This window comes from Cimex lectularius, unplaced genomic scaffold (genome assembly GCF_000648675.2).
Source record: "Cimex lectularius strain Harlan isolate CLEC.00 unplaced genomic scaffold, Clec_2.1 scaffold145, whole genome shotgun sequence".
Classification (NCBI taxonomy): Eukaryota; Metazoa; Arthropoda; class Insecta; order Hemiptera; family Cimicidae; genus Cimex; species Cimex lectularius.
The window spans coordinates 508341-524188 of NW_019392922.1; the positions used below are offsets into that span (position 1 = coordinate 508341).

Consider the following 15848-nt stretch of genomic DNA (forward strand, 5'->3'; position numbering starts at 1 on the left):
AGAACGAGCAAAGTCCTTCATACAATCGCCTTCATTAGGACTTTGAAAAAATCGTTATACTATATGAACAGGTACATGTGTGGATATCGGATAGCTGGTAGAACCGCTCCATTATCCACACATGTACCTGTTCATATAGTATAACAATTTTTTTCGAAGTCCTGAGGAAGGCTGCCATAAGCTCGACAAGAAAATAAATGTTGTTTTTGTCTTCCTGGCCTCATCTCCAATCTACCTTTTGGAAAGAAAAATATTGCTTGCTGAGAAGGCTGATCAATCACCAAAGAAAATATATTGGTTCTGTAAGTTGATCCTTATCAGTTTTCTTGGTCTTTCTATCTACTATGGTTTAGTCTGTCAGATGTGTTTCAACATTTTGCCGTCTTCAGTGTCAGCGTGGATAGGAGGACAAGATGGCAAGGGTCAATTTTCAGGTTCATCACTCCGCAGACCATAGAAGGATATATCATGATTTAAATTGATTCTTCTTGATCCTGTACTCCTGTACCTACGAGAGACTTACTTTTGGCAAGGACTTCAAATGGAAATTTCCCTTATTAACAGAATGCTTGCCCTAGTCTTGCTACTCCTCTATAATAGACTTTTTGCTGTAGTGAGCAGTTCTGCAGAGGGAACAATGTATCTCTTATAACTATCTAATTCAGAGGTTTTCTTTTGGCTGCCTGATCCTCTTCATCGTTCCCTAGCAGTCCACAGTGCAACTGATCAGTGGTTGGCTGGCAATCATTCATAGCTTTAAGTATTCTGTGGATGCGCTCCCCAGCTTTCATATGCAATGTACTTCATTTCAGATTAGTTAGAGTTAAGTGCTTTTTACTAGTAAAATCTTATGTGTGTTCTTATTGAACGTTGTTTCACAATTGGTTGAAGTCGTGAGAAGCGGTCAAGAATGAGGTATTTTAGAAAAACACCTTTTTCATTGTTTTGCCAACGTTTCAACATTTATTCGGGGCATCTTCCGGGCATAAAGTGTGGTGCTATTATTGTGGTGTCATATTGGTTTTGTCACAACACTTTCACACAAAACCAATATGATACCACAAGAATAGCACTACTCTTTATGCCCTAAAGATGACCAGAATAAAAGTCAAAACGTCGGCAAAAAATGAAAAAGGTGTTCTTCTAAACTACCTCATTCTTGACGACTTCAACAAATTGTAAAATCTTATTAATAAAATGCGTTTTTAGCCTACCCTTTGTCCACCTTCTATTTGTGAACAGAACTAAAAAGCATTATGTAGGTTAATTCTATCCCAAGTTCAGAGCCTTGTGCAGTGAATAATGTGTGGTGATTATTGACCGTTAGTCGATAATTATTCAGAAATCGTGAGATGTGGTCTGGTGTGATATAGGTTTCAGAAAAAGATTTTCTTTATTGTGCCAACGCTTCGATCTTTATTGAGATCATCTTCAGGGCCTGGGATTTACAAATCATTGTTTAATACAATACATTGTTTAAATTTAACAATACATGTAAGATGTGGAAAAAGTGAATTTATACAATGCAGAAAATATATTTTTTATATTCAATCAAAGTATTTCTACTCACTCAAAGTGTTTGTTTTCTGCGTAAATGTGCCATTCTTGCGTGCCATGTTGAGACACTGGCACTCTCAACACGACACGCAAGAATGGCACACTTACGCAGAAAACAAACATAACTTATGATTTTTCCTTCTTGAAGGTGGGATAATAGGTCATGATAATGACATAATATTGACCTATTGCCCCACCTTTAAGAATGAAAAATCATAAGTTAAACTGTTGAGATAGAAAACAAACACTTTGAGTGATAGAAATACTTTGATTGAATATAAAAAATATATTTTTTCATTGTATAAATTCACTTTTTTCCACATCCTACATGTGTTTGTAAATCCCAGGCCCTGAAGATGATCTCAATAAAGGTCAAAACGTTGGCACGATAAAGAAAATGTTTTTCTGAAACCTACATCTCACCAGACCGCATCTCACAATTTCTAAATAAGCAGTGAATAATTTCTGTTTGAAGAAAATCTATTGCATCTTCTAGTTTAGAAGACTTGACATACAAAAGAAATTGGTTCATTACTAATTATAACAACTGTCTCTTACATCAAGCAAAACTACCTTTTCAATAGCCCTCTCCTTCATCTCATGAGGACTGCAAACTGTATCTTATTTGCATTTCATAACCTCACCTTACTCATGACAGAATAAATAAATATTAATTGAATGTTAATGTAAATAAATCAAAAGAGTTTACTACATACTTACAATTACCAGGTTGATGCTTTACCATTGAATTTTATTAGTAGTATTTTTAATTGATAATTGTTGGACAGTATTGCTGAGAGTAACAGAAGACATCTGTGGACATGTAATTAAAAAACATTATGTACTTTAGTATTGCTTTATTTCTCAAATGCAAATACATGCAAATGGATCAATCAACCATAGTCTTCTTGATAACCAAGCTTCACCAAAAAGTTAATTTCAATTCTACCCCTTTTAATTTTTGATTTAATATTTGAGAACTTCACAAGTTATAACTCCAAAAGATCTGACTTTGTTTTATTAATTCTGGAGTTCCACAGTGGTCTATCTTAGGTCCTAGTAAACTATTTTCCTTGTACAATGTACATTCTTCTTTTATTTCCCTTTCGTTCCATCTATATGCAGATGATATCAGCTATATTACGCTGGTCTGTCCCTCTTCAATTTTAACGTTGAATTTAGCCACATATCTGAATGTACAAAAATAATTTCTTAAATAATTATCCAACCAGAACAGAAGCAATTGTTGTTTATAATAAAAAACTCATTATCGGTGACTTACCTAGGATTATTATCCAAAATATTGCAATCTTTTTCTGATTCTCTAAAGAAACTTGGAAATATGTTAATTGATCAATTAGTAAAGCATTCCCCTCTACTTACAAACTTTACTTATAAAGTCTCTGATTTTTCCATTTTTTACTTATGGATGCCGTTTATTTATATTTTTATTTTGTATCCCTGTAATAAGTATGTAAGATATGTTTTAAACTTAGCCATGAGTGTAGTAAGTACATGTGTTTTCTCAATTTAAAACCAATTTTTAAATTTATTTATAGCAATAAATTTTTTGTATATTCCTATTTAGAAAATAATTTAAAATTTAGCTTATTAATAGATTTATAATGCAACAACAGCAGTAGATTTGATTTGGTCAGATGGCATTTGGGTCAATAAAATGGACTTTCTAATATAGATATTTAATTTTGTTTAAGAAATTATTTATAAATTAAAATATTTATTTAGTTGTTACAAGTTGTTATATATATATAAAGCCTATTTGCTGAGGGCAAGCATTTAGCCCTCTAGTTTAAAGTATTCTAGCTTAAAGGCTTATCGCTATGCAAGGCTGGAATGGCCTTCCTTTGGCACTGTGATCATTGCCTTCCAGCTCTTCAAGGCTGCTGTTATAGAAATATTAAGTTATAATCCTCCATTCTTCCTTTCCTTACTCCCAACCATTTCTCTTACATTTTCCCACATTGTCAGGTCACTTTATTTATTACATTTTAAACTTATATTAAACTTTCACTGTGAAGGGTTGTCACTATGTCCCTTAAGCCAAATGTCTAGGAGATCATGCTTCCCAACCAATATGGGTTAGATTCGAATGGGGGCTTTCAACAGTTAGGTCATTTCACATGCAAAATATAATCTAGCCTAAAACTAACTTCTCTAGTATAGTCACTCAAATAAATTCATTCACATCTATGAACATATGCACTCCTTATTAGTTAATGGAGTACTCGATATTCTTCCTTTGTATAACATTAATTGAAGGCATCTAAGCAGACACTAGGGTGGAAGCTATATTTCACCATCAGCCCCTCATCAATCACAGTACTCGAACAAAACACATAATCACAAAACACATAAAACAGAACTATATACAATAAAAAATCCATACCATCCAAAAAGAGGAACCGGATCCAGCAACTTGCTACTGTGCTTGAGAACTATTCATAAATTCGGCAGCATGACTTCATGCTCCCTGCAAGGAACCAGGGCATGACAAGCTTTTATTATGCTGGACACGTCAAACAACCTTTCTTTTTATAAGGGGCACTTACGCATGCTCTGGTCCAGGAGCAGGGGTCCATGTGTCAACCACATATGACTTATTTTTAATTGGGTAAGGATGGTTACTCATTTCTGGCTCAGGTTCTCTGAGGGCTTTAAACTTACATTAAATACCTATATTATTTTATATCACACTTTTTTATTTTACTTTGCTCTTTAGTATAATATATGAATGTTACCTTTTAAATATCGATATATTTTGCTTGATTTTTGTCTTGGTCAATGTTCATAATCTTATTCATAGCTACACCAAAAAGATTTTAAGACTTATGTATTTTGTTATTATTTGCAATATGGAATGAAGGTCAAATAATTGCATTCACCCAAATCATACATTATAATCAATTAACCAACCACTCGGGGTTATTCTGTCTTGGAACTTGAAAATGCGTATATGTAGTCTAGGTCCTTAGTTGCATGCATTACTTAAATATCTTTTGCTTCTTCAGTTGTTTTTGATATTAATTTAATAGCAGTGAAGCCTGTCATATTTTGCCTTTAAAGAAGTAAATAAGCCAATGGAAAAATAAAAATATTATAATGGAACGATGATACAGGCTAATTTATAAATTATCATAGTTATATAAAAAAATAATTTCTTTGATAAAACTTTTACAGTATTTACAAATATTCACTAACAAAGACTAGTATACAAGGAATCACTGTTTGTTGAGTTTTTGGTGGTTTAGACAATAATTCATTTTTTTTTTAGAAATCTTCTTCGACGTCATGTCTCGATTTCATGTGCCTTTCCAGATCCCTCCTCCTGACAAGCATTTTTCCGCAGAGCCTGCATCTGGAAAAGTACGATTATAATTAGCTCGCCTGAAAACAGGAACAAATTTTGAATATTAACCATTTCCTGTACCTATACGGAGTATCAGTATCTGCATGCAACCTGACGTGCTTATTTAGGTTACTGGGGTCCCCGAACGGCCTCAGGCAAAATTTACATTTGAGCGGTTTAAACCCCGTGTGCGTCCTGCAAATTTTATAGATATAATATTGTCTTTGTTTTGGTTTAAGAGTTTTTAAATTACCTGATGTGGATTTTTAGCCCGTATTTTCTTGAATAGATCTTGCCGCAGTAAAGGCACAGATGGCCTTGTTTCGACTGGCCGAGGTTGCTCACGAGCGTTTCGATTTCGGCGGCTTGTTGGTTTAGGTAGTGCTCTTTGGTGACAAGCTCGGGAATTTGGACTCTTTCCACGTTCATCATGGGTTCTTTTTCAAAAAGGGATATTTCTTTGAATTCTTCAGTCGGTGGAGGGTTAAGATAAGGTCTGAATGCCGAGCTCCTGGGCGGTTCCGACGAGGGGCGTGTCTCTTCGGTCTGAGGTTCGCATCGGTCCGGAGACGGGTTCGAATAAGAGCTGAAGACGGGCGAAGGCGATTTATAATTTTTGATATCGCTCAAAGCAGGTTTTCTTTTTTTGAGTGACAGCCTGAAAATAAACTCTGGCCCTTCTCTCGGGGCATTTATCGACAGTGAAGCCCGTAGTCTTTTCCATAGATCCCTCCTTTTCAGAACGCCGCAGTCCAGGCCCAGGTGGATCTTGAGGGGGTTGGGGAATTCGAATGTCCTCCCGCACCGATGACACGTGTAGTTCTTCTCGCCTAATATGTTTATCGGGTTAAGGAATGGTATGTCCATTGCGGCAAGGAGGTCCTGGGTAAACCACATGTACATCTCGTCTCCTTTCCGGATGGTTCTGGTCGTGTGCAATCTGACTGTACCTGCGATAGATCCTCGCTCAAGGACACAGTTGCAACCGTGGATGTCGTCCGAAAATTTTATGTGGTGGACCAGGGTTTCATCATCACCGCATGTTATCCTTCCTTGAGCTGTTTGCTTAAGGGTAATAACCTGAAAACAGAATAATCAATATTACATAAAATAAACAAAAAACAGTGTTTTACCGATCTACTTACTCTTAGCCTTATCTAAATAATTTTTGATTTATGAAAATTCTTTACTAGTAGATTAATTTGGTCCTAGCATTCTTGCCAGTCTTCATTTATTTAATATCAATAGATTTGTGTAAATATATGATTTCATTGCAAATCAACAATCTTAAAGTTCGATTTGAAGTTTTTATGCAAAGTAAAGTTTTATCCCAAGATAATTCACAATTATCTTAATACTGTTGTGCACGATCGCTTTCAGAATGTCTTTGCAAACCATAAAACAAGTTAGCAAAGTTAAGTTAAACAACAACCTAGGTGGCCCATAAAACAAATTAAAAATAAGTAAAAAGCTCCAAGTTTATGTTAGATCAAATGATAACCAGTTAGTGTTCAGATTTTTTGCCAGCTAATCGACCTTGGATATACCGGCAAGACCAATCCTAATCCTAACCAATTTTGAAGGAATCCCTCAAACTAAAACCATGAGTCTACAGAGCTTTCTTGTGATATTGGACATTACTGACGTAGTAAGATGACCATAGGTCATACCTTAAGCTATTGCTGTAGAAACCTACAATATGCTTGAAGGTTTCAATTAAGTTAAAGAAAATGATGACTTGAAAACTGAGTGGTTGAAAGTGCTTAACGAAATTTAAAGTACTTACTTTTGTTGTTAATGCAGATGAGACGGGGTTGATAGATATGTCGTAAGAGGTCGCTCCTTGAGGTAGATCCTGACCCGCGACGACTTTCATTTTCCGACCTGCGTCTGGACGCACTCGTGACAGATTCAAGAATGAATACGCCGCCCTATACTCAGCTCATTATATATTAGTTTGTACAATTACTGTGGAGGGGTGAGGAGGTGCTGTACAAGGGGGTGAGAGGGCATATTGTGGTGGACACCCCACAGCATCCGACCAACCCTCTTGCTGTAATAGTTTTTAATAAAATAAGCCCCTCCCCTATACACTGGATCGGTCGGTGACTAATACCGATGCACCTGACTTAATCACCGCTTTCTTTCAATATTATCTGCTTTTGGGATCGTCCAAATTGTCAAAGGAACCCCCGCTCTTTATAATAGGGAATCACACTTAATAATCAACATACTCACAGAAGTAATTCATCGTGAATAATAGAGCCAATTGCAAAATTATTTTCTGTGAATATCACTTGATGGTATTTCAAGTTTTATTCACGAAAATCAGTTAAATCGTAAAAGAAAATAAGAGTCAGCGAGGCGAAAAATAGATTCAGATCAAAAGTTTGTAAAACTGAAGAGTTTCATGCCATCGAAGCGTAAACACACCTTTGAAAACACAAATCAAATTAAAAAACGTCGTTGGGTATACAAAGTATCGTGAAAGAGGTCAGGACATAAGTGGTGCGGTACAAACAGTCTACAAGCTAGCTGCTCCATTCCCGAAGATATTATTCCTTGGATTGGAAAGTGTACTAAACTAATTGTTATGACTATCAATGTATGAAATGTTTTTAGCCAAAAAAGTGTCATTGCTTGAAAGGGGTGGCATGACCTCGAAAGTGGCGGGTGCGGTATGCAGTCTACAGGCTGACGGTACCCCTTTCCTTCTTGGATTGGATTGAAAGTCTGCACGACTACCAATGTATGAATGTTATTTACTTAAGAAAGTTACTCTTTGTTGGAAGAAGTGGTAGTCTGAAGGGGCGACAATAGAACAATCCTCTCCGCGTCAAGAGGAAACAGTTCCATTCTCTGATACCTTTTTAAAAATGAAAAACCTCCTACTCCAGCTCTTTCTTCTACTAATGTTTGCAATTGTTTAACCAAAGAAAGGGATTAAAGAACGCAGTGTGGAGGAGTCAGGCTTTTTTTTTAGCTTAAGAAAGGGCCATTGCTCAGAAGAGGTAGAAGTCTGATGGAGTGTCGACAGAACAACAGATAGTTGCAAGGAAACTTTCAATCCCTGATTTCATGGCGATAACAATCATTGCATTTTCAATGAAAAACAAACCCCATACTCCGTTTTTCGTCTACAAATGTACGAAATGTTTTTAAATTAAGTCATTGCTTCAAAGCGATGGTAGTCTAAAGGAGCAAGGTCAGGACTTAGGTGAATGTAACACAAGTGCCCAATTACATGGATTGGATTGAAAGACTATTCATCAGTTGTTCAATTGATTCCCTGGCTATAACGATCCTTGTATTTTGGCAAAAATTTTAATATAAGGGATTTTACATCTACGAATTTATGAAATGTATTTACTCGCAGAGAGAGCCCCATTGCTCAGAGTCTTTAAGGAGCTAGGACATGCCTGTAGACTGCTTAAAGATGAGCTGTTCAATTTGGCCTATTAATCCTTAATAAGATGGCCATTGTTGAACTTATTAAATCCGTTATATTTCGTGGTCCGATTGACCACATTACTTCTTTCAATTAATTAATGTTATGTAAGGTATTGGTTGAAATGAAAAGTTAGTGTCACGATCGGGATTCGAACACGACCTTCGGCTAAATACGCCGCTGCTCTACCACTTGAGCTATCTGACTTCGATCCACTCGGATGAACCTTTGACTGAAGGTTAACAGCGGAACTTAGTGGAACCAGCAGAGGAATCTTAATTTTTTAAAAATTAATATGAATTAATAATAAACTTGTTTGTAACACAATATTTCCATCGTGTGACAAGCACCAATAATTGAAGTTGAAGTAAAAACAGCGAGTATAGACGGACCGTGTTGATTACAATCTGCAAACCATAATCCGATATTTTCCTTTACTCGTTTTACTCGTTAAACAAAACACCATCGGTTTATTGGTTTTGCCCAGACGTGGAGCCGGAGGTACAATGGATACCTTCACCTGGCTGATCCGAGATAAGGGGACATTCAAATTATGTATGGCGGAAGAAAGAATGGGCTTAATTCGGATGGAGCACTTGTACCCCTGCGACGGGGATTATGCACAATGTGTGTGGGCGAGGCGTCAGCTGCTTGCGTCAATCCTGCCTAACGCGCCACCCCTAAATCCTGCGGGCAAATTGGAGAGGTTTAAAAAAAGAATTGATATACAGATCCGCCGATGGATTTAGTATAAAAATTATTACGTCAGAATTTAAAAAATGCACAACTTTAGGACGTCTAACAACTATTTTGATACAATCTATTTTATCTCTAAACAAGCTAATTTCATTACAAAAAGGCCAGTAATTTTACGTTGGTTTATCATATTTTAATAGGCAGAAAATGTATTCAGGTGGTTTATGTCATGAGGGTGTATTCCTTAAGCCATGATTACACAAATAGAAAAATCGTGCTTACAAATTTTTAGTTAGGAACATTTCATTTATGACAAATATATGATAAGATGGAGATTAACGTGGGATTGTTAACAATAAGACAAAAAAATCAACCCACATTTTGTATGGATATTAACTAAGTCTCCCCCATCTGGGTAAATCTTGTTCAGTCCATCTTACGGCATATTTGTCATAAGTAAAATGTTCCTAACATATTGGAAATTACTTACGATTTTGCTATTTGTGTCATGGCTTATGATTATGAATATTCTTCAACTCTGTATTATAATTCAGTATTCCCCCTTGATTTCGTCCCGGGTAGATTTTCTTTCAAACCGTGTACCATAGAGACCTTTCTCAGTTATACAATTTAGCACAAGTCATCCACGTCGATCTTATCGCAAGGAAGGTTTAGCATAATACACTCTTAGAATTACAGGCGAACCACTGATGCCATATTGTGTTGTGAGCTATTAGGCCAATTTGTGGTTATTGTATTTGAAATGAAGCACTTGTTGTCGGTTCTTTGTTGGGTGCGGAATGCCGCTGTGAAGCATATGCCGCATGGGGTGGCAGGCACGTGTCTTCCACTTGATACATCCTCTCCTAATAGCCCTGTAAAACTGTTTTATCACAGGAGGTGATTAACTTCGAGTAAATTTTGTATTTATTTTTATTAAATGTGCGCGTACATCTAAAATCACTAAGTCTGAAAATATAATGAACGATCTACATTTTTGATTTTTTTTTGGACAATAGTTAATTTTTAATATAAGATATAATTTTTAATACAGTGTAATATAAAATTTATTTATTTTATAAACTATATAGGCACCAGAAATAACAAAAGGGAACGGAAAGTAGTGTTTAATCCATGTCGGTATTATCACCTGAAACAGAAAAAATGTATAAGATTATCGGATTGCAGAAAGTAGGGGAAATAAACTCTAGACTGATGAATTAAATATAAACTTAGCAAACACAACGTTTAAGTCATTCACGAGAATAGTATTCCTCTTAACGAAGGGCTAACGAACTTTGCTAGGCAACCGACAAACAAACTGATCCGAAGCTCTAGGATGAAAGGAAACCCTAATTACTAATTAATTATTCTTTATTATCAATTTATAAAATTAATTATGTAATTAATAAATTTTAAAGTGAATAAGACTAGCGCCGGGAATTGTAAGTATTTGTATATCTATCATCATCTTTACTGCTCTATTCCCAAAACCGCAAATCAAATCATACACTAGACGAACTTGGTTTATCAACTATCAATTATAAGAGCAATAATATTAAATTATTTGAGGACGGATATCAAACTTTTGAGAAAAGGAAAGATTACTTTTTTTTAACAATAGATACGCATTTTACGATAAACCATTTCTCTCTCCCTCTCTCTTTCACAAACACACACACGCACGCACACACACGCACGCACGCACACACACACACACACACAAACACACACACACACACACACACACACACTCACCACACCACACCACACCACATACACAAAATCTTGTACTCTCAATTAATTTGTCAAAATCACCCAAAGATTTTTTTATCTCTCCCTCCCTCCTTTCACACACTCTCTCTCTCTTTGAGTCTTCCTTTCTCTCTCTTATACAATCTGACACAAATACGCACACATACACAAAATCTCGATGCATTTGTCAAAATTTCTCTCCAACTCTGTCTATCTGTTTTACTCTATCTTTCTTTTTTTCACGCCCCTTCTCTCTTTTACAGTCTAAAACAAATACCCAAAATCTCTCTTTCTCTCTCTCTCTCTCTCTCTCTCTCTCTCTCTCTCTCTCTGAATCTTCCTTTCTCTCTCTTATACAATCTGATACAAATACGCACACATACACAAAATCTCGATGCATTTGTCAAAATTTCTCTTAAACTCTATCTATCTGTTTTACTCTATCTCTCTCTTTTTCACTCGCCCTCTCTCTTTTACAGTCTAAAATAAATACCCAAAATCTCTCTCTCACTCTCTCTAACCACACACAACTCTGGATATTAGTTTTCTTATATACTTAATTGATATATATTAACTTAATCATTGTGGTGTATTGTACATCTTAAAACTATCTAGTTAAAATTTAGGATAAAGTAGTAACTTTTATTTACTTTGTATGATTTCTATGTCTTACAAATAATTGTAAAATTGAATATTCCAAGAATTTGCTTTGTGGTTTTAGGAACTTACAGGAACAACAACTTAGGAAGTTAAAGGAATGAAAATCACACAAAATGTCGTAAAATCTAAAATTGTGTTAATTTAGTGATTGTGTTTGCTTAGATGCTGGCTTGTTACTTGTTAGAATAATTCAAACAATTCAGTAAAAGTTCAAAGATTTGTAATCTGTACACAGTTGTAAAGAAAAAAAATAGGGTTTAATATAATCCGAGCTTATTAGCCAGTGTTGTTTCAGCGAGAGTATCGTGTAATATCCATCTGTGTTTACACAAAGGGTGGTTTTACAACTTAAAAATATTTCCCTTTTACTTTCGGTATTAATTCAAATGAACCCGCTTTAAATTTGAATTTAATAAAGCCGGCCGGGCGGGTCGGATCCCCGTCAGGGGTGGCGGAGAGAATGCGGTCGGTTACAAAAGCGAGGGGCGATACGCTAAATTGAGATTAAATTATATCCGGGTTTTGTGGGTGTATTGCAGCTGCACCTTGCGGCCCCTCAGCACTTGTGATATGACAGCCCTGCAAGTCGGCAGTGGAAAAGGGTGCCGGCCAACCCCTCCTCCACCGGCGAGAGGCGTCCTTTTAATTGAATTAGTCAGACTTTATCTCGACCCACTCGAGACCCAATCCAGTTCCCCGTTTGACGGGTTTTTGGGTCTGATTGCATCTCCGATGTCGGCCCGAGGGCCAGTTTTATTAACTGTCAGTCTAATTTCGGCCTATTGATTAAATTTATAAAACGCCTGACTAACAAAACCACGCGTCCCAATTTTATCCGCATCCTCTATTGGAAAAACAATTTAAATTCCTATCATCATTCCCACATATGCGCACGATACAGTAATTTTGTCTCCTAACCTGAATCCTATTCAAGTAACCTCTCTAACACTGTCGGAAAAAGTGAAGGACAGGACTGAAAGAGGAAAAAGTACTGTATATTTCAATTGAATGCACAGTCTACTTTCTGTTACCTCAACAAATAAAGAAGGTATATTTTAGGCCAATACAAGCTCGGGGTTCCACAAGGGAGCGTTCTTGGTCCCATCATGTATACCAATTAAATTGTTCACTAACACCATCCACCTATACGGATGACATTGCAATTCTGACTTCTTACCCGAATCCAATCTAAGCAATCTTCAACATCCAAAGACAATCAACCAGATACCTGCAAACCCGTCATATCCCTTTAGCAGTTCTTCAAGCGATGGAAGATGACAATAAACATACAAAAATATGAACAATATTGTACTATGTAATTACGTTAGTACTCGGGTTTGTCTGTAGTTTGATCGCATGTGACAAATTTTTCCAATGCTTATAGAGACGTTGCGTTAAATACAGTGCTCGAATAAACTTGTTTTGAAAGGATCGGCACTTCGATTTTAAATCCGGTCTAAAAAGTTATGATTTTTCAAAAACACAGAAAAGTGTTTTTCTATTAAATTTTAAAAACCAAAGTAAGCACTAGGCGTCGCTTGTTTGTGGGCCGGGGATTCTAAAATTTAAAGCTTACTTCATTATCTGTTTGAACAATTAAGTAATTCCCTTGATTTAAATCCAAACCGAGGAGGGGGTTAGGTGGATTAATTTCAATAGTGATTGACACAATGCGTATTACGAACAATGAACTCGTTGAAATGGGGGCCGGATGGATGTCTCTGCCCAAGTGGTTTCCGAGGGGTTTCGGACTAAGAGATTACACGGATGAACGAATTGTATCAGGCACTTCATGACCCCCGGTTCAATAAAACTGGCCCTTTCGACATTCCAGGTGTTGAAATATTAATATCGAAAGGGAAAAAATTGGTCGAACCATGAAGACAATCAAAGAATGGTTGGAGTTTTGCACGTTTTACACTTGCTTTCACTCCTTAACGATTTTCCACGATGAATGGGCAAATTAGAATGCCGACCTGGGGCTAACATGAGGCTAGGATACACGCAAACTTCTGCCTTATCTGGGATAATTTTCTCAAAATGTTTTAAACGTCAAATTTCCTTTTCTGCGTGATAACATTCTAGCTTATTTCAGATAATTAATTTAATAGGTCTGTTAGCCAAAGCCATAGAATTTAGCACATTCTTCATAATAATAAACATGTAAATCTATACTGTGTCTATACTTGCGAAATGAATCTTTAGGGCTGTTTGCTTAAACAAAAAGAAAAAATGTACCATAAGGCATTTTACATTAACATTTCGAGACTATTATCATTAGCAACTTAAACAAAAATAGAAGAAAAAAAATACTCTTTGGTACGTTCAGACTTGCAATTGATTTTTCCGCTTGTCCTGTTGTTTGTGCAGTTTATGTATTTTTATAGTTAAGACGCTAATTCGTTTATTGTTTATTATTGTGTTATAGAATTTTAATATAGATATGGTAATAGCAGATTTTAACATTCCCTTGTCTATCTATACGTTATCATTTACGTTTAGCTATTTACCATGTTCATTGGTTGTCAACATGTTTCCCTCGTGCACCCACCTTAAGCAAAAATAATACAATGTAAATGAATAATTGTTAAAATTGTAGTTTTATATTTTAATGGAACGTGATTTAATAATATATGTATCGTATAACCTTTCTTAGATTACTTGCGTGGATCGTCATATTCTCATCAATTGGCTTTTAATTATGATTTAAATTAGTAAAATATTGATTTACCGATAAGACTTTTTATGATGAATCGATGACCATAACAAAATTTAAGCTACACATCACTTTCCAAATCTCCTGGACTGCCTATCATGGCTGGTTTAGTCTGTCAGACGCGTTTCGGCATTTGCCATCCTCAATGGTTGATTTGTGCGATTTTTGTTTGAGTTCGAATCCCGGCATATCCCATGGAATTTTAATTAAGAATACAATTTAAAAAGTATTAAGTAAAAAGGAGGGAAAACTCATAAGGTGGGGTTGAGATGGGGAGTTGATGTCCGAGTGGATCGAGGTCACGATAGCTCAGGTGGTAGAGCAGCGGCGTATCTAGCCGAAGGTCGTGGGTTCGAATCCCTCTCGTGCCATTAGCTTTTTTTCGTCTCAACTAAAAACCTTAATTAATTTTAAAAAGTACTGTAAACTAGTTTAACCCCTGTTCGGGTCAAAAACAACTGATCTACTTTTTTTGCTACAGTTTGCGTATTAAATCTTCTTATAATGTGGTGGAATATGATGTAAGTCCATTCTGAAATGACTATAATCTTGATATTGGACCATTTTATGCGAATAATTACTTTTTAAAGTAATAAAATGTCTGTAAAGGCAATTTGAAAGATCAAGTTTAGGCTGATGCTTAACGGGGTGTGCCTTATTTATTGATGTGTCCTTGTAACAAAATACAATCCTATCTATTCGTGGTAGTTAAAACCCTTTTTTTAAGAAGACGAGTTTATATAGTAACAGTCAGTTCTCATATAGTAATGCCCAGATTCTGGTACTACAAAATCTGGCACTAGGTTGCGAAAAATCGTTACCTTCCTAGTCGTGACCGTCTGCCCAATAGTTCTGCGGAGGCAACTGCTTCTTTAATCTCTTGGGAAGATTATCTGGATAGTACGGGATGTTAAGCTTAAAGTCAAGGAATTTTGGTATAACGAAAGGGATTTGTGGAATTTTATGTGTCAGGATTTGATGACATCTTTCACAAAAAGAATGAATGAACATTGTGGATTGCGTGATGGGATACATAAAGAGCTTTATTTTCTTATATATGAGTCGTTTGTTGTGAAGCCGTTTTGATCCTTTCTCTAGAAGTCATGAAAGTGTTTTATAACGTCTGGTCAGTTTCCGCATTTTTTAGTGTAGTATGTGGATTCCATGTTAATCTTTAGCCGATATATTGCACGAAGAAGTGGGCAAGACAAACTAAAAGTGGTAACGTATGATGCCTTGTTGGCTTTTGCAACATTTATTTCAATCAGCAAGGATCTGTATTGGAAAGGTGAGCTTGTACGGAGCGATGTGAAAGAAAAGTTCTTGGGCTTCCGCAGCAAACCTGTGCCAGACCCTATCAACGACTTGAATCACTTAAAGGAAAGTACCCGAAGAAGTCTATGTAGTCAATAATGTGTTATGTAGTTATATCTTAGATGGCAGAAGAGTCCTTTAAATTGTAATCGATTCAAGAGTAGTTAAGAGCTTTTTTTTTAAAAAAGTAAAAGTGTTTTAGTAATCGCCAGTTACCATCATCTTTGCTAGTGGCATTGTCTATGTAGTTACCAGCAGCGAAGGTGGTGTCATGCCAAAACGCGTCTGATGGACCAAATCTGTGAGGATAGGCATACCAAAATGATCGGAAATGA

The 15848-nt window shown here is 36.1% G+C and overlaps 2 protein-coding genes and 1 long non-coding RNA gene across 5 annotated transcripts in view; all 3 read right to left on the reverse strand.

The window, feature by feature from the left end:
• Positions 1-2421: 2421 nt before the first annotated feature.
• On the reverse strand, positions 2422-3128 carry LOC106669159. Its single transcript, XR_001340890.2, has 3 exons — positions 2941-3128; positions 2840-2881; positions 2422-2747 (listed from the first exon to the last, which is right to left on the reverse strand). It is a non-coding gene; the product is annotated as an uncharacterized LOC106669159 (long non-coding RNA).
• Positions 3129-4800: 1672 nt separating this feature from the next.
• LOC106669152 (MDS1 and EVI1 complex locus protein EVI1-A) lies at positions 4801-6992 on the reverse strand. The gene is made up of 4 exons (XM_014398455.2): positions 6711-6992; positions 5178-6004; positions 5006-5119; positions 4801-4933 (listed from the first exon to the last, which is right to left on the reverse strand). Exons 1-4 carry the CDS (start codon positions 6798-6800, stop codon positions 4846-4848), a joined length of 1119 nt encoding a protein of 372 aa, XP_014253941.1. The 5' UTR covers positions 6801-6992; the 3' UTR covers positions 4801-4845.
• Positions 6993-10124: 3132 nt separating this feature from the next.
• LOC106669178 (radial spoke head protein 3 homolog B) overlaps positions 10125-15848 on the reverse strand; it is a 35172-nt gene continuing 29448 nt past the window's right edge. For 2 of the 3 annotated variants that reach the window (XM_014398486.2, XM_014398485.2), the window contains exon 8: positions 10125-10218. The gene's annotated coding sequence lies outside the window, so the exon portion shown is untranslated. Of the gene's footprint in view, positions 10219-13993; positions 14035-15848 lie in introns of all 3 variants that reach the window. The other variant, XR_001340897.2, reaches the window with a different exon arrangement.

Excerpts from the sequence above, each read along its gene's own strand:
- LOC106669152 (XM_014398455.2), bottom strand. The coding sequence starts at position 6,800 with ATGAAAGTCGTCGCGGGTCAGGATCTACCTCAAGGAGCGACCTCTTAC. Across the intron at positions 5,120-5,177 it reads GGGCTAAAAATCCACATCAG|GACGCACACGGGGTTTAAAC; the intron begins GTAATTTAAAAA and ends TAAAATTTGCAG. Across the intron at positions 4,934-5,005 it reads GATACTGATACTCCGTATAG|ATGCAGGCTCTGCGGAAAAA; the intron begins GTACAGGAAATG and ends GTACTTTTCCAG.